Source organism: Ctenopharyngodon idella, chromosome 10 (genome assembly GCF_019924925.1).
Source record: "Ctenopharyngodon idella isolate HZGC_01 chromosome 10, HZGC01, whole genome shotgun sequence".
Lineage (NCBI taxonomy): Eukaryota > Metazoa > Chordata > Actinopteri > Cypriniformes > Xenocyprididae > Ctenopharyngodon > Ctenopharyngodon idella.
In genome coordinates, this window is record NC_067229.1 from 11,261,399 (window position 1) to 11,281,004 (window position 19,606).

Below are 19,606 nucleotides of genomic sequence, written 5' to 3' on the forward strand. Positions count from 1 at the left end.
ACCCAGCAGGTGAGCGAAGCTCAAAGTCTGTTTCTTAACAGGATTCCGTAAGCCGTGACTCCTCTGACGCCACTGACCTGGAAAAAAATAGTGTACTATAAACACTCTCATACATCCAACGACGTCTGCTTTACATTTCACTGTTTGTAAAGCCACTGCGAACCATTCATTTCATCCATGTTGACTCTTTGTCCTGCATGCAATTTATGACAGAACAGCGTAAAACAAATAGGTGAATTATTTCACATTCATCATAGACGGAGGCAACAAGGCACAGTCCCGATTTGCTTGGAGCAGCTTGTTCTGAATTTCTATCTACCCCAGCACAGCGGTGCCTAATCAAACATCACTACAGGAGAACAGACTGTCTCTCAGGAGAATGGCTGTTTCATATCCCCCACTGTATTTTCTGTTTACCCTGTTTGATAGCTCCCCCTTTTGAAAGACAGCAGCACAGCAAACAACATGATTATCGAGTATTGTGTGCTTAAAGAAACAGATGACAAGGACAAAGAGACAGTTGCTCCCGTAGCTACATTGGAAATCCCGGAAAATACATTCCCGGTCGGGAATGCTGGGGACCGGAGGGGTGTGTGTCGGATCGTGTGCATCATCCCAAACGAGATGCAACTGACACACTCCTGTTGGGACATGGGGATTTGAATTGTTCTGCCGAGTTTAAACAACAGATTGGCAAACACAGGGACGCCAGTGCTTTTGCTGCGGGCGGGAAACGTATAAGTGTGCGTTTCCGCCAGCGCGAGTCTATCAGCATATGTGGGGGAGCAATAGGGTGGAGTCACGGCTCTGGAAATGCCACTCAACTGAGAAGCAATCTTATCTGGCAGTTGCAGGCAGTTCTCCTTTGCCTTCCATCCTCTCCAACCCCCTCCATCCCTCTGTTTTTGTCCTGGACCTCGGTGCATTCGCCATTCCGAGTGTGGAAACTTCCTTGAATCTATCACAATTAGAACACGTTGTTTTTTTGCAAGGAACACAGCATAATGCGAACTCATTCATTTTATCTTATGAGTAAAGAACGCTTGTGCAATAAAGGCACAAAAGCAGCAGAGAGGCGTAGTGAACTCTCTCAGGACAGAAGCTAAATGAATGCTTTCCCTGATGACAGTACAAGTTTGTCAACTGCTGGTCTTTTTGTTTCTATAGTGCATGAAAATGTGTGTGGAATGAGTGTGTTTACAGCATACAGTAGGTGTCATTTATGGTTGGGATGGCCTATTTTTGCCATAACTAATTTCGTCCTCACCGCTTTATTAAATTGTTTGCAGCAGTGATGCATCAACACGTTTTCTTTTCATTGTGTGTGAGTGATGATTTGGCACTGTGAATTACATTTATAGTTTTTTTTATTTGCTTTGGTACTATTTTCACAAGTAAGGTGTACATTTTCAAAACTCTTAGTACAAAAATCCAAACTGATCACATTTGTAACACAGCTAACACATTCTTTCAAAACCTGATCTCATGCTTTCATTCTAGTTTTACAAGTTTTCATTCTACATAATCACTGTTTCAAAACACAAGATCATTGTGATATGTAATGAGAACATTTGGTTTAATCACCGAAACACAACAGTATGATCTTCTTTCAGTTTAATACTTTTAACATTCAGTTAATACAATAGCAAACAATGCAAGATACATGTTTCAAATCACCCTTGTTGCTGAAATAATTACAGTTACACAGGCTACAGATGCCACCTTAGAAAATACACTTGCATTACCTAAATTACATAATTGACATAAAATCCATAATGTCTGTAATAGTATCTATTCAGTGTGTTATCAAAAGGTGTGATGAAGTATGACACAGTCATGAGGTTTTGTGCTAGAACAGAGTTTGCTGCCAATACAGTAAATGTTCTCACTGTACCATATGACTGAATCTATACTGTAGTTGATCTTTACAGATGAAGGGTGAGTTACAATATTGTGGCAGTCTCTGCCATGGTAATGCCTCTGTTTACAGTGTCACATGGCATACTATAATGCAAAATGCAGTATTTGATGCCATCTGTCTCCCTTCTTCTGATCAATCTGATGTTATTCGGTTTCTTTTCCCTTGCACTCTATCCTGCTCTGTGTTCACAAATTTCAAATCTCTGTCTCTCTCTCTCTCACACACACACACATAGGGATTTTTCTATGGACATAATGATTTTTATATTGTATAAACTGTATATTCTGTCCCCTACCCCTAAACCTACCCATCACAGAAAATTCATTACATTTGGTTATCCATATCAGAAATTACAAACAAGTTCTATAGAAACTATGCCTATAGAATCAATATATATAGAAATCTATAGGTGTACCAAATGATTCATTGATTAACCAAGGAGTTAATCAATGAATCATTAAAGTTCAGCTGGATTAAATAATGGACAAATGTATTAAACTGAATGAAAAGAGATGCAAATCAAAAGTTTGATAGTAATAGTATTATAAAAGGTAGTTACTGTGAATGAAACATTTATATGGATGAAACATTTATTCTGTGTAGTGAAAATGATACTTTGTGATTTTGTGTATTGTACTAACACAATTGAAAACATGCTGAAATGTTTAAAAAAAAGTACCCTTTTGATGATCTGTTGTGATATTAGTACTAAGCGTTTTGAAAATGTACCAATTGCTTGTGAAAATTGCACCAAAGCAATTAAAAATTACTAATCCAGTGGTCTGGATTAGTTATGCAATAAAAGAATTTTTTTAAAAAATTTTATTTTAACTTAGATTTTTATTTTTATTTTATTTGATTATTTTTATTTAGTTATACTGGGGCAGCCATGAATGCTGCCTCAAATAGTTTTATGTTAAAAATAGCAATTCAGTATGCTGTTGAAATGTCATTTTAGTATTATTTATATACTATTATAGCATTTATTCATATTTTGAATTAGCTTTTATTTTTATTTTTTCATTTTTCATTTTAATTTTAGGTTTTAGTAATTTTCTTTTTTTTTTTTTTGTCATTTTTAATATATATATTTTAATATTTCTATTTAGTTTTAATTTATTATGATTTCATTTTTAGTCATTATAATACTTCAAGTAAAACTTATTTTATTTCAGTCAAGAGAACATTTCTATTTTTCTGTTCTAAGTTTTTAAGTTCCAGTTTTTCATTTAATATTTAGATTTTATTTCAATTAAAAGATATATATTTGGTAGTTTGTTTTAGTCCCATTTCGTTAACAATAACAACACTGGATGAAAATATTTTATTGTAACTAACATTTCTTATGACTACTCTTTTAATTATTTCCTAATTATAATATTAACAAATTTCAGTTTTTACTTGCAAATACTCTACTACAGATAACATAGACTATTTATCAAAACATTCAAAGATTGTGTTGTATTTATAATAATATATTCACGATTATTTATATTATAATGTATTATTTATTTTATTTGCTTTAATTATTTGCATATAACCTAAATATTATACACAGCCTAAGCCTTTAGCATTTTGTTATGTCGCAACCATAACTCTATCTGTTCTCACATTTGTTTAAAATGAACTGACACCCATAGTATACAGCATTTTAAGGAAAATTTGTGTGTGTGTGTGTGTGTGTGTGTGTGTGCGTGTGTGCATGTGCGTGTGTCTGTGTGTGTGCGTGTATGTGTAAACGTGTGTACCTCAAGTGTACGGCATCCCATTAGAGGTGAGAAAAATGCAATAAACTGAGTTCCGTCGATACTAAATGTACAAGGGAGAAACACATTGCTCTTAGGAAAACAAATGGACCATTACACCAGCATTTTATGACCAGGACAGTGACTAGTTAGAGAGGTGAATCCATAAACCTTACACGAAAGTCCAATGTGTTAGGAATACATCTCACTGATGGCGTTTACAGATATGAGGTAGTTCTGAATGCATTCTCTTGCAAAACAGAATCTCCTTTATTACCAGGCATTGCATCCACAGTGTTGCATGCATATTGCAAAGTATCCATAAATGCTAATGTTGGCAACTATTTGTGTTTGTCAGATGATTTGTTTTTGGAATGGGTATATCTCACAATTAGGTTGGATTGTTTTTGTCTTTACGCCTGAGAATGTCTGAGTAAAAATATTGTTATTTGCAATGGAGAAAAGTCTTGCAGTGCAACACCATCATTGTGCATTACTGTATTTCAGACATTTTTTTTTTTTTTTTTTTTTACTTTTCCTTTATCCGGAGTGTAAGACAAAGCTACTGAACTCCGACCTTCAGAAGAATTACATCTTTTGCCTTTTCCCCTTCGCACAAAGAGTTAGACCCTTCTAGTTATTATTTACGATGGATAAATTTATGGAATAATTTCTCAGAGGAAGGTTATTCGGTTCCTCAAGGTGAAAATGGATACGTTTAACACTTAATGAATCTGGTCTGGCCCTCTTCCTCATATATCAGCATGTTATTAAGGCGTTTTAAAATCCCATTATGGTGTTTCTCCTTGAACAAGTCATGCTTTTATGGGACTGGCCTGTCTTTAAAACTGACCTTTTTCAGTCCCCCCCACACACACAGTTGGACAGTAAAAGAAAATATGTTGAGGAGGAAGACAAAATGTTGATCCTGTCATCTCTCAAACGTTTCCCAGACCTTTGGATTGGCGTCTGCATGAGACGAAAGTTGCTGCAGCATTCATGAAGGCTTAATTTCAGGTTACAGATGGCTGGGGAGCCTGCAAAGGGCGCTTTGCAAATTTGGGTAATCTTGTCGCAAATCTCCGCACAGCTCTTGGCCCTTTTTCATCCAAACTGGGCCTGCTGTGTTGCTATTAGCAGTTTGTTTTGGATCGATAGAAAGCTCCCATTGGAGTACGATGCTGGGGAATGGATGTTATAGTGTAAAGTAGGCCTTTAGGACAGGATCTGTCCTGTTTTTCAACAATTAAAGAAAGTGCTCTTGAATGTAACATAACTTTAAAACACTATCTGCTTTTATTTTACTGAAAAATATATGGGTTAATATACTATCAAACCGGTCAGTATCACTAAATAAACTCTGATAGGGATGTCAGGATTGATTTTTATAAATATATATATATATATATATATATATCCTAAACAGATTTTTCTTTTAATAATGATGCCCAGTTGACTGTACATTATCCTGTTGATTGCATGCTTGCTTAACAAATAAATAAATTAATCAATAAAATGACAAATATAAATGAAAATATTAATTTGTGTCAGAATTATTTATTATTAAATTAATTATGTCCGTTTTTTTCTAGAGAGTTCAAAATTCTTGCTATATTATGTGAGTGAAGTTGCTGTACTGCTCCAATAATCAAATAGTCCGCACTTACAGTATTCCGTTCCACATCACATCCCCAGGTAGGAATAAATGGGAGCATAGAAAAACCCTTTGAACATCCTTTGATCCTGCAGCAAAATCCTTTTGAATCCTTGAATGACAGGCAGAAGAAGAAAACAAACAAACAAACAAAAAATATATATTTTCTTTCTGTTTGGCTCAAGTTTGTAGAATAAGAACCAGTCGAGAAAGCTTCAACCTTTGCAAGGATAATGGGAAAAAAAATTGTCGAGCAAAATGCGGAGCACAAAAACTGTGATGACAGAGGCTTCTAATCCAACAAATGCCATTCTTATCAGGCTTTAGTAGATTACTGTGAGCCTTCTACCCACAGAATCCCTCCTTTCCAGACACTCTCCACAGCCTAAGGGGCAGGGATCAATAGGGCTTCATTGATCTCTCTCTCTCGTGTGGCTGCCTCCACTTTAATTGTTGTTGCATTTCACTTCCTCCTTGCTAGACACTGTAACCAAGCGAGCATGGCAAAGCAAACATAAAAACAACTTGCTGATCAGACCAGAGACTTTTTGAGGGGAGAAGATGGACTTTGAGCTAAAGTTTATTGTATGGTTCTCATTTTGGAAATGTGTCATTGAAGCATAATTTTTTTTAGTTTTAGAGATTTCGACCTTTTCCCATGTAAGTAGATAGGGGGCGTACAGTAGCTGCCCGGGGCAAAATTATCACTGAGTGGACCAGGCGATTTAAATCAAATGTGCAATAGGATTTTGACTACACTCTTAAAAAAAATGGTTCTATATAGTACTAAAAGTGGTTCTTTAGCTCATAATCATAGGGGAACCACTTTACGTGCTGTATAGCACCAAATGTTGGTGCTTCAGTGGATCTTCAGCGGTTCTTCACTGGTTCTTTGGGATAACTGAGGTGCTATATAGCACCGCTACCGTATACAGAACCTGTTAAGCCACTGTATGGTTCTTCAGCAGTTCTTTAGTGGTTCTTTGGGGTGGTTAAGGTGCTATATAGCACTACTGCCGTACAAAGAACCTGTTAAGCCCCTTTAAATGTTCTTTACGAGCCAAAGAACCACTGTTGGTGCTGTTTAGCACCATTTTTGTTGAAGAAATAAAATGCGATATGGCACCTCTTATGGGTTCTACATAGCACCATTTGACAAAGGTGCTGTAGAGCACTTTTAAAGATATGGTGCTACATAGCAACAAAAGTGGTTCCCCTATGATTACGAGCCAATAACCACTTTTAGTGCTATACAGCTTGGCACTGATGTAGTGATCAGAAGTTATTTAAAGGCATAAATAAAATGGCAATCAATGCACACACATGACATTTGTAAATATATTTATTTCAGATGGATAAAATAAAGTGTCTAGAGCTGTGAAGCACGTCAAAAATAGATACAGGGTGCCAGAGTCAACTGAAGGCATGCTGGTACAAATCAGCACTCTTTTATTTTGTATGTTTAAGGGACAATGAGTACCCTGCAAACTGACATGTGGATATTTGCATTTGATCAAAATTTAGACAGGATTGTTTTGTGTTGGACATAAGCTCAACAGGCTGTAGGCTTATTGTGGTGACAGCGGTTTCCTGTGCCTGAACTAACCCCTTGTCTTGTCTGTACTGTTTTTCTTCTTTCAGATGACTCGCCCCATCCAGGTGAAGCCGGCTGACAGTGAGAGCCGTGGAGGTAGTTGTCTTGTTCTTTTTTTTTCTCTTGATGTAGCTTTGGTATGAATGTACATGAACTTTACTTTATTCACCTTTCTCCCTGCTGAAAAGACCAACAAAACTGGCCAGCGTTGGTTGTGTTTTGAATGCTGTAACCTAACGTGAGATCCTGGTGTACTGATTTCCCCACCAGGCTTCTAGACATTTTCGTTCAATTATTTTCAGAAAAATCAGGATGGTTGAGATAAAATTCACCTGCTAAACCACCATAACCCTGCATGGAAATTGGTGCTATCCTAAGTTGGTCTTTTCAGCAGGGTTCTACCTTCCTATCTTCACAATTCTCTTTCACTGACTCTCTCTCCATCTATCTGATGGATGCCTAGATTATTCATTTTAATTAAGGAGGCCGTGATGCTGGTGAACGGAAGGGAAGTGGCTTCTGCTGCCTGTCTAACCTTGCTCCCCCTGCCAAGACCATTAACGACACACTGTAAATTAAAAAGTAATTAGCTTAGATATTGGAACGGGAGCCCTGAGCCCCAAACCCCCAACTTGATGTCTGGTCAAATCAAGGGGGCATATTGTAAACAAAAGGTGTAAATGCCATAGAGATGGATGTTGTGGTGGGGGGTGGGAAGTTAGAGAAAGGTTGGCCGAGGATGCACAACTTGCCTAACAATCAATTATATTGCAGGACACTTGCCAAGACCCTTAGTTCTAGCATGTGATCTGCTGCTTACTGTAAATAGATCCGTCTATTGAGATCACCCACACAAACATGGTGGATTTATTGTACTTGAAAAGGTGTAAAATAGAGCCAAATAGGTATTTTTCTAGCTTCAAAATAGGTATTTTTCTAGAGAATGATGGCCTAGCTCATGATTTTTTTAATGGTCTAAACCGGGGTGGTGAACTCTGCTCCTGGAGAGCCACAGTCCTGCAGAGTTCAGCTTCAACCCTGATAAAAACTCACCTGTCTGTAGCTTTCTAGTAACCCTTCAGACTTTGATTAGCTTGTTCAGGTTTGTTTGATTAGGGTTGAAGCAAAACTCTGCAGGACTGTGGCTCTCCAGGACCCATGTTCGTCACTCAGTCTGGATCTGCAACTCTGCTCAGATTTAAGTTCCAACCATAATCAAACACACCTGAACAAAGTCTTGAGGATTACTGGACAATTAGGTGTGTTTGATTACATTTGGAACTAAAATCTGCGGGACAGTGGCCCTCCAGGAGCAGAGTGGCCCATTCCTGATCTAAACAGACAACTAACAGTACAGTATATTATTTTGTCTTTCCAAGGGACCATTAAAAATAAATGACCCTTAGTAACTTAAAAAATGCTCCCAATTTGATCTCATGACAGACAAAAGAATCTTTAAGGGAATCAGATAAACCATTTGGGATGGGTCAACAAAATCTCAAAAAGCCTTCTACAGCAATTTTTGAAAAAATTGCAAATGCCAAATGGTCCATCCCAGCAGTAGACAAGCAGGCCTTTGTAGAAGAGATTGATGCCTCATAAAGCCCCATTGATTTTGCCATTGTAGAGGTGTGTGTTCGCATTGACTCTGACACTTTGCTGTCTTTGGGCTTCCCTGTGAGTGGCCAGCCTTAGCGCTCCCTAGGCGCCCATTGGGTTTCCTTGGGTCCCTTATTGCCTTCCTCTCGGTGGCCATGTTGGAGATGAAGAGTGTGCTTAGGTCAGGCCCAATAGTTGCACATCATCCTAAATGAACAGCTCAGAGTAGCACCCCAGGAGCAATCCAACACTGTTGTGACTTTAATGGTTGCAGGGGATTTCTTTCCCAACACTTGGCCAATCCTAGAGTGTGTCATGCTTTGACAGACTTGCTATTGCTTTAGGCAGTGCTTGTTAGCTATGTGTGCTAATGCTACTTTTCTTCATGGGCACGTCCTCCAGTCCCTAGGGTAGTTAAGGATCCATGCATTAGGACTTAATTACGTTTCTTTCTCTAATTCCGAGGTGGCACCCAGATGGACACTGGTTATTCTCTCGAGTTCAGGCGGGTTGACTGTTGGGACCCTCGGTGGCTCCAGTTCTAATTACTCTCATAATCTCATTAAGTGGTTGAAAGGTCACCACACCTGTTCAAAGAAAAACAAAGGAAGAGACCTTCTAAACCTCAAGGAACCTTCTCCACAAGGGCTTTCTGTCAGTGGTTATTAAGTCTATAGAGCTAATGTGATTAAATTGTTCTTCTAGATGCTTTTTTTAATCATTTCAATCTGCACGCGGTCATGGATTAGAAAGAATCTCCTGGTTGGGTCACCTGATTGACATGCTGCCTAGTTAAATTAATACTGTGATGGGTTATTATCAAAAGAACAGTGATGAAAGGTGCATTTTTGAATTCATGACGGCACCTTAAGTGCTTGTAACAATTGCCAACCACATGCTTTTGACTCTGTGGTAATATTCTTTAGCTTTCTGTTTGTCTGGTTCTTGTACCAAGAGTGTTTTGTTAGCAAGAATTTGAAGGAGTTCTGCCCAAGTAAGTGTGTCCATGCTGAGCAAAAAAGGAAGGGAATTTGAAAATAGAAATTAAAGTATGTTTGACTGACAACTCCCTCTGTACCATCCAAGCCTTTTTATATTAGTCCTCATCTCCAGATAACAGCATGTTTGCCTTATTGAACACTTTTCTATCCTTGCTCTGTTATGCAGCATGTGTCATTAAAAAGAGCTTTGGGGACAGATTGTACACTCACATACACACTCTCTCTCCCTCTCCCCTGGTATCTCTGATATGAAACAGATTGATTTTGCTTCACAGGCAGGCCTGATGACTGGCACAGGCTGGATATAAAGGTGGCTGCTATTGCTTTTTGAAGGGCTGTTCAATGCCTCTCAGAGGCATTTGAGTCCTAACACAGGATAAATCAGCTTTAGTCGCTTTGATCTTCTACCCCCCAAATTCCCACCCCCTTAAGCAGATACCCCCATCACCAACCATCTTGTCCTTTTTCAGAGTGAAATCATCCCGATGAAAGGTTCATCTCTTAATTTTTCCTCCAGCCTAGAAATAACAGCTCCACATAGGCCAGTCAGTACAGTAAATGAATTTTCCAAAAGTTAGTCCATGAAATTTGTCTGATCTCTTGGTGATCCTCCCGTTCCCCTTTAGGGGTTGATAAATGCATGTATAAAATGAAATAATGAAGTGCATTAGTATTAATAACTACAAGAACTTTTACTTTCTGAATTTTCTTATTGTATGTCTTGGACATATTTAGAATGTTCCAATTTTTTTGTAGCTTTTAGACTCGAATGTTGAAAGTTAAATAATAATTAACCATTTTTCCAATTTAATGTTTATTATTTTTATTAGGGGAAGGGGTCTGGGACCGTGCCATACATTTGGAAGTTCCAATTTGTGTCGAATGAAAATTTTGTCCCACTTGTGTGCTTCAACACATATTGAAAAAACATGCACATACTGAATCTCTCAACTAAAATGGAACAGGTCAATTTTCCCCTCAGCGTCTTGACTAAATTCTAGGTTCCACTCGTGGTTGAGATTCAGCCGCACTTCACCATGCCTGCATTATCTCCAGTCTAAAGGATAGTGGGCACGATTGCATGAATTTGCTCGGATGTGACAGTCAGGGGTAGATGTGGAGTGTGTCATTGAGTGGGGTGAACACTGTGGAATAATGAGTTCATCGGAAGGAAACCTCTTACAACATGCACAAGCATGCTAGCTTGCACACTAAAAGAAGAAGTTGGTGGAATAAGCCTGTAATGAACATAGAAGGACGAGTACGGCAGAAGTAATTGTAGCTTTTTCCTCAGAAAAGGGAAAAATGGGTCCAGATTACTGCTTTCAATTACGCTTGGCTGGTCCAAATGTCTGAAAAAAATAAATGTTAATCCTCTTCACACATGCATAGGCTAAGTCGCGTTTTTAAGAACTCATTCACCTAGCTGTGAGTATTCTTTGAGTCATCTATACACCTGGGCAAAGAATAAAGCTTTGCTTGAGGATATAGTCACATAGTTGAAACGTCATTTCTAGCAGAGTATCAACATTTGCAGTAGCATTAGCAGCCATAGTAGAAATAAGGTAGCTCACTTGAAGATATTTCATAGCATTCGTTCCATGAATAGCTATATAATTTCAAACAAAGTGTCAAAGTTTGCATTAGCGTTAGTGGTTGTATTTGGGGGAGGAGAAATAAGGTGGATTGTATCTTAAGGTTTCCAAACACTGTAGAAACAAATTGGCTTCAATTAACATTTCAAGCTAGCAGGTTCCCAGACAGAGGACGGCAATTGAAGGAACATCATTCAACCGCTGATTCTCTCGTCATTCTCAGCCTCAACATGCACATAATCGTACACACAGCGGTCGGGAATTCATTTCAGCCCGTCTGTGCAAGCGGACCACCAAAGGTTACTGTTGAACACAAGAAGTAAAGGTCAGAAATCATGTTTAGTTTTCCTCCAGCTGCGAGGTAATTCCAACCAGCAGATTGTGTCCCCGCCGAGGCAAGGCAGAGGAGCCTGGCGCAGAAGGGCGAGCAGGCACAAGGTTATCCAGTCAGTACTGCCGCCACAGCCCCTTCGCTGTCACCCCTAATAAGAACTGCTCCCTTATCACTGCTACAATCACCTTGAGAAACAAACTCTTCTTGCTCTTTTTCCTTAGAGAAAGGCATGGACAAAGGTGGCAGGGTTTCAGTCTGCCATTCTCATAATGCTTTATCTGCTTGTATCAAGTGGGAAGAATGAAGATAGGTTGATTAAACTTGTTTTCCTCTATCTCAGGCTAAAGAGTTTGGAAAATACAAGTCAGACTTAATAGCATAAATGTTGTTTTTTACATTTTCTTTTTCCAAGAGTCTTATCACATCTAGTATTAACCCTGCACAGAATCCTTGGTGTCACTTCCAGGTGTTTTTAAAGGAACAGATCCCCCATCCCCCTGAAAAATAAATAAAATTCTGTCATGATTTAGTCACCGTCATGCTCATTTTCAAGCTGGTCATTGACATGTCAGTCAGGCCTAGTGTGATGTGATGTGATGTGTCTACAGTATAAGTAATTGTTTAGTGCTAAATTTGAATATTCTCAAGCTCAAACAAGATTTCAAAGCCGTTTTGGGATCTGTTACTTTACAGAGGATTTGGAATACCGTGCACAAGTTTATAATGCATTTATTTACATTTACACATTCTGTTTATTATACAGTGAGCGGGCACTGAAGTTATGTCATCTGCCGCTTTAAGTTTCTTATTGGCTGTCAGTGTTTTTATCATTCATCAGCTGGAAAAAATTGCTCTGAAAGGGATTCCAATGATATTGTTCCTTTAGGTGATGATACACATGGCAACTTTTTGAGCAATGTTGCTGGGCAATGTTGCCGTCAATGGGCAATCTGGTGAGACACAGGGCAACTAATTAGGGCAACGGACAGTTGGGAGCAACCAATCAGAGAGGAGCAAATCTATTGCCAAACCTATAAATACTTTATAATAAACACTTGTTAGGCACTTTATTTCAACTTTTCAAATATTTTCTTTGTTTTTATTAAATATAAATGCCTTTCCGATCTGATTTGTGATAGGAAAAGGGAGAAGAGCAAGTTTGGCAAAAGGCGAATTCGAACCCGCATCGATCGCGTCAAAAGCTACATTCACGTGCCATACACCCTACAGCTTACGCCACTACAGATGTTAAATAGAACACGTCTTTTAGTATATAACTGAAAACATTCGATGGCTAAATTACAACCAACACACGTTAAATTGGATACCTGTTGGTATTTTGGCATTAAACGAGGTAAATTCCCTGTTTTGTGTTGAAATATGACAACTTACCAGCGTAAAAAGATATAAGTTCACACTCCTTTTCTTCGCTCCACTGCCACTGAGAGGCTGCCATCTTGTTTGATTTTTTTCTGAAATCTTCAAGACGGTCACATGATCGGCTGCTAGCATTCTGATTGGAGGATCTCAAAAAATTGCCCATGACCAATCTAAAGTATCCAGATATAAATTTGTTGCTCATTCTCAATGGGAAAGTGCCCAAGCAACATTGCTCGGCAACATTGCTCAAAAAGTTGCTCCGTGTATCACCACGTTTTGTGTTGTTAACATTATAGTTGTGCTGTGGACTAGTTATCGTCCTTGGTGTGAATGGCCCTTTACTTTGCATTCAAGTTATACATTTTATCAAGTTCATGGAAATGGGAATTGAACCCATGTCCTTGGTGTTGCTAGGTTATTTTGATGCATTTCATACATTTTGGAGCTTGAGAGTGTCACACTCCATTGACTTTAATTGTATGGAAAAGTGCAGCATAAACATTTGACTAAACATCTCCTTTTGTGAACTTTGGAATAAAGTCATGCGGGTTGGGAAAGACATGAGGGTGAGTAAATGATGACAGAATTCATATTTAAGTGATCTAATTTTTTAACTTGCTTAACTTGAAAGACTATCTTGGTAAACTAGCTTTTGCCAGAAAGATCATGCAGGTTTATCATCTTCACCAGCAAAACTTTGCTTGATTGGTTCACTAACCTGACCATACATAATCAGCATTAACTAGCATAAACTAGGACTTGAAGTATATTTTTTAGCAAAATGCAAATTGATTTTTTGATCTTTCGGCATTTATTGCAAAGGCTGTATGATTGCTGGAGAACATTGTTCTTACATGTGTACTCCATTTTGCTGGGTGGCTGTTGCTAAGTGGGCCAATGTCCTGGCTGATTGCATAGGCTTTGAAGCAAACTCTCTATGTGTTCTGATTGGTCGGACAGGTCAAAAAGAGCGGAGCCAAATCACTGCAATCACCAGGCTGCTGCCTCTCTCAGCACTAATGACAGTCCTTCATATGCAGCCGTCTCATTAAAGCTATCATGTTCTCCAGTGCCAAACACACTCATGCGCACACACAATATGTCCGTCATATTCAGGACACACGAGGACATATTTCATCTTACATGCCCGTGCACGCCACAAAAAAACTGTCACTCTCACCTTCTTACACATGAAGGACAAGTTTGATTTGTGATTCCACTTTATACACACACATACATATTTACTTGGCTTTTTATATGTAGATATACATACTTCTATTGTTTTTATATAAAGCTAATGATAGATACAAACTAAAAAAAAAAAAAAAAAAAACATTTTGGTTTTTCATCAAAAAGTAATAGGGCTGTACATTTTAAAATTGCATTAATTTAGTGCATCTAATTTAAAGAAAATGTAACAAATTTTTTTATTTATTTATTTTTGGCATTTTTTTATCTGCCAGAATTAAATTATTAATTTAGGGGCAAATATTGATTGATAATTGAAATATATTATTTATTAATTATATTTATATAATAATTAAAAAAATAATACATTGATTAAAAGTGAATAAGTTGTAATAATACATGAGTACAATTGGCTTTGTCCCATGCTGGCAAGTTTTACGATCCTTGTGGGTCTAGTTGATCCCACAATGTTGGTAAAACCTATGGTGGCTGAGAAAGCTCAATTCACTGTGACTGAAGAAAAAACACCAGCAAATTAAGAGAACACCATCAGTTTGACAACACATGTGCTGCAAATACTCACAACCCAGTGCGTTTCTGTATTTGGTTGCGTTGTGAGTATTTGCAGCACATGTATTATCAAACTGATTAAGATGTTTTCTTAATTTTGCTGGTGTTTGTTTCTATTTGCATGTGTTTTCTTCAGTTGCAGCGCGTTGAGCTCTCTCGGCCACCATAAAAAAAAAAAAAACCTGACCTAGACACTCTCACAATATTAAGAAATGTTTTTTATAAAACTATATAATAGACACAGCAGTGCTGACACATATATAGACACACACACAAGTTCACACAGGTCAGGGTAGCGCATTAGAGTGTCCGAAAAGCCCAGATGGGGCGGGCCAGGGCCCGGGCGCTGTGCGGGGAGAGCAGCTCCTTTAGCAGATGGGAGGAGATTACGACAGACTACATCCAGAACTGCTTTGAGACCCAGCTCACCCTAACACACTGCCTGTGAGTCTTACATCACACACACAGACACACTTTTTGGCAGGCCTGAAAATACCTCAAGGTTTTTCTGTGGCAAGTGAGCAAACTCAGCCTGATGAATATTACATGTAAAATCCAAGGATGGATTACAGCACAAGCATCCTTAGACATAATGCGAGTCAGAATTCAGATTTAGTCAGCGTGTTGCTTCTATAAACCACTTTTCCCCCCCCTGCATTTTCTTGAATTTGTACATGATTTTCGCCCCTGTTCTCACACCTTGGAATGAAGTCAACTGTTACAGACTAGGGCAATATACACTGTAAACCCTAATGCTCAAAATACTTAATTGTTTTGAGTAGGACAAACTTAAATTTAACAAATTAGTTCAGTTAAATTAACTGTAATAAGTATTTAGAACTTTGTTTTTCTTTTGAGTTCACAACACTGACATATTTTAAGTAAACTGAACTGTTTTATTGTTTTGAGTTGTATGAACTCATTTCTTTTAATTTAGACAGATGTGAGTTTAACTGAAACTGGGCTGGGATTTCTATTTCCCAGCATGCTTTGCCCATGGCACTCGAAAGGCAGAGTAAATGCTAAAATTAAGTGTTATATAATGTTTTTTTGTGCAAAATTAATGGATAAGGGAGATTTAGTAGTGATTAATGTTTTGTTATGCTAATTTAGAAGAGTTTCTGTTAATGTGGGTTTTTAGAGAGTTACCATCATGGTGACAAGTAGCGCATGGTATGAGAGCAGGTAAGTTACATGTTTTAAGTTGCTGTAGTCATTCAGTAAGTGCTATACCATGCTATTGTTAACATGTTAGCAAATTAGCAAGTTGACATTTTCTGAATTTCCTTATTAGGGTTTACAGTGAAGTAAATAACTCATTGGATTTGGAAGACCTCAAAATAAAAAAAAAAGTTAATCAACTAAATAGGCTATTTTATGTTAATTGCTATCAAAGTGTATGAGTTAGCTAAATCAGTACTTCAAGTTAGGAGGAATTAACATGCATGAGTACTACAAACTCAAAACTTGATAGTTCTGCTTACTTAAAATGGGGAACATCATAACTCAAAAAACTGATATAACTGATTACCTCAATTTTTTTTTGAGTTAGCCCAACTTGTTTGGGTTTACAGTGTACTGAATATTACACACCTTATATTCGCAGTAATTTTGCTGGCAATTTGAAATTAGGCCACATTATAAATATTTATTTTTGTGTGCTTTTTATATGGCCATAACATTTCCTAGACCTGTCACTGGTCTCCATTTAAAAAAAAAAAAAAATAGATCTTTGATTTAAACTTCAGACTATAGTCCAGCAGATTATCACAGCAGGAATCAGAGTTCACTGATCTTGTATTGAGAGTAAGGCGAGATGACTGACAAGACCATGGTGGAGGATTCATTGCACAACAGAGCCTAAAGGCCCATTCACACTAAGAAAGATAACGATGAAGATATAGTTCTAAAAATAATTTTCAATACTAAAGAATAGCAGAGATCACAACAAAGCTAGAACGATAATGGCACAGAGAAACAATATCATTGGAATCACTTTCAGAATGATTTTATGAATGATAAAAACATTGACAGCCAATCGGGATCCATCCTGCTGTAACAAGCTCGAGCATTTAAAGTGACAGACAAGCACACGGTTAGAATAAACAGAATGACATCGTCCACTAGTGTGGATGCAAATATAGTTATCTTTATAGTTATCATTCTTGGCATGAATGGGCCTTAAGCGTCTGATAAGTGTCTTATCTTGCAGAATGCGCGCTCAGCACTGCTGCTTCTTATACACAGAGTACGTGTGATCGCGAATTTGAAAGCGAAAGTAAAACGCAAGCTCCCTGATGTGCGCAAAATACGCTACATACAATAGCCTGTCTCCCAGTATCAAACCTATCTCAGGCTGGGTTGTGTAGTTGTAACCACCATTAGCTCTGGTCTCTTTTGTCACTTTGAATACTGAGAGAGTACTTTGATTATGGTTGTACTTATTGTTTGCACTTAATAGGACAAAGAAAAAACTGTTACTTATTTTTTGTTATTTATACTGTTTTTATTTCTATGTTCAATTTGAGGACAGGACTTCAATTAGGAGGTCACAGACATCCTCTATCAGAAGTTCTGGAAGCTAATAATTCATGTACAGTAAGGCCTGAAGAGACTCATGTGAAATCATACAGGAGAAAAGCCAGTCAGTTGAGTTGTGGCAAAACCTTTTACAGTGCTTGATTGTTGTCTTTCAATGCATATGATAATTCATACTCAGAAAGTAGAACTGAAATGACATTCATTACAAGATGATTAGTTAAAACATTTCAAAATGCACCTGCAGACTATTTTTCCAGTAATGAATTTTGTCATTGCGGATTTCTTAAAAATACTGTGCAAAAATCTAGTAGATAATGTGGTAGATAATATTCTAATTCCGTATTTTTGATTATTATTATTACTACTATTATTTTGAACCGCAGTGCCGCATACTACAAACCTTAAGTATGTATTATATTTGCATCCTCAAGTTTTTTTTTTGTAAAAGTACAATCTTTTGAGCCGACAAAGGACCCTGATCGACTGAGAGATAGAGAGAGATTTTAAGGACAATCTGAGGGGCAGTTTCAGTGACCGTCTGATCTATCAGTGAGAAAGATTTTCAATAAGTGCACTTTTGTCTGTAATTTTTTTATTCTATAATTTAGCATGCTTCGATTTCAGCCTGAAAAAGCCTTTAAAACACTCTAAAGGAAGTTAGCCTGTTGGAAAAGAAATGCTACAGTTCAGTCAAATGACAGCATATGCTGTCTGCTTTTAAAGAGAGATACTTAAAAAGTATGTGAAATGAGACTAATGGATATCTGGAGAAGACTGCTTGATGAAAATGAGGGAATTTCTTTTTTTCCCATTGGTGTCTGTACAGCGTATATAGCTATATATAAATATGTCTTTCGTTAGTAACAATTCATCCTCCATCATTTTTCAAATTGGCACCGGTCCACCGCTATAATGTGATTCATCAGCATCTTAAAAGCAAGCACTAGGGAATAGATGCTCGCTATTCTCCTGTGCAGTTTATGCCTCAATTACGAAATTCTGGGTGCAAGTCGTGCAGTTCTTTTTCACACTAAAGGGTGCAAATGCCTTGATGGGGCTTGCCCTCTCAAATCGCTTTTTTCCCCTCCTTTTTGCTCCTTCACTCCATTTGTCAGCTAGACCAGACACGTATCATTTACAGGTACATTATTTATGATGCTTACCACACCTCCAAAAATACCCGAGCAGCAGACAGACACCAGACCTTGGCAGATACACATGGGTACAGCGGGGACTCCAGGAGCAATGCACCATTAAAGAGAGCCCATGCTGCTTCAGAGGGCACTGCAAAAAGGCTTTAAATGACGCCTGCTCGCTATAACCGAGAACTGTGTGTGTGCGTGTGTCATGTTGTCCGGCATGGGCTGCTGATTACCCCGCCAGGCAAGGCAAATGAGAGTGCAGGTAATGGAGAAAGAAGTGCTCACTAGTCGGTTGTAAAAGCCTCGCAGTTAGAAGATCTGTAACCTTTGCTGTGAAGCGTGAACAAAACGTCCAGCACATTAGCATCGATAACTGTGCTCTCCCGTTATGTACCTGTGGATTTTTTTTAATACTCGCTGTGAAGAGGGTTTTGTCACATTTACCAAGGCTCAACAAAAAGGATTGTTATTGTTGACAGGGTTGGGCCTGTAATTCAGATTTTTTACTCGCCTTGGTATAGTATTTTCACTGGCATGGAAATTTTATATATAAAAATGTACTAAAAAAATAAAGTGTGTGTGTGTGTGTGTGTATATATATACAGGGCCTACAATTAACACTCGGCAACCGCTAAATTCAAGTAAAAATCAGTGTTGGCGAGTATATGAAACTGTCACTCGCCAGTTGGCTGGTAACAATTTTTTGAATTCTAACAATGCAATGTTGTTACAACATGGACGTGAACAAACGTGAACAATGCTCTGTACAGTTGATGGGTCAGTGCTGCATCACCATGGAAGTTTAAGCCTTTCTGATGTAAATATACAAGCGCTAGATTACGCGAAAGGGAATTTGTTACACACACACTGTGTGTGTAGTTTAATCATCCTGAAAGTTGAGCTCTGTTTCATGCCTTCCTGTGCTCAAATGGACCAGTTCACTCAAAATTAAAAGCGCCCGTATCGCAGACTATCCTAGAAAACATGGTCGGTTATGTCTTAATTGAACGCAAAAACAAAACGCATAATCTTGAAGAAAATCACTCTTGTGTTGAATTTTAACGCATTAACAGTTTAAAAATAGTGACGTTAAAACATGCTCTTTTTGACCCTATGAATCACCCGTAGTTCAAGCCAGGGTTGCCAGGTCCCTACATCAAATATTATTTGTAGTGTCTCCCATCCAATAATCGCAAAAAGCTTTGTGCTTTGTTACTTTTAAGAGATTTTTTTTTTCCTTAAGAAAAAACAAACTATTGGTATTGGTATCAGCATCGGCTGATATCATTCTGAATAATCGGCAAAACGACTTCTATAGGCTAAAGTGGCAAGTATTTAGTGA

General features: G+C 37.9%; 1 protein-coding gene across 15 annotated transcripts in view; it reads left to right on the top strand.

The window, feature by feature from the left end:
• celf5a (cugbp, Elav-like family member 5a) overlaps nt 1-19,606 on the top strand; it is a 225,716-nt gene that overhangs the window by 122,005 nt on the left and 84,105 nt on the right. For all 15 annotated transcript variants that reach the window (XM_051909951.1, XM_051909949.1, XM_051909940.1 and 12 more), the window contains exon 3: nt 6,962-7,010. In XM_051909951.1, coding sequence (XP_051765911.1) covers nt 6,962-7,010 — 49 coding nt within the window. The remainder of the gene's footprint in view (nt 1-6,961; nt 7,011-19,606) is intronic.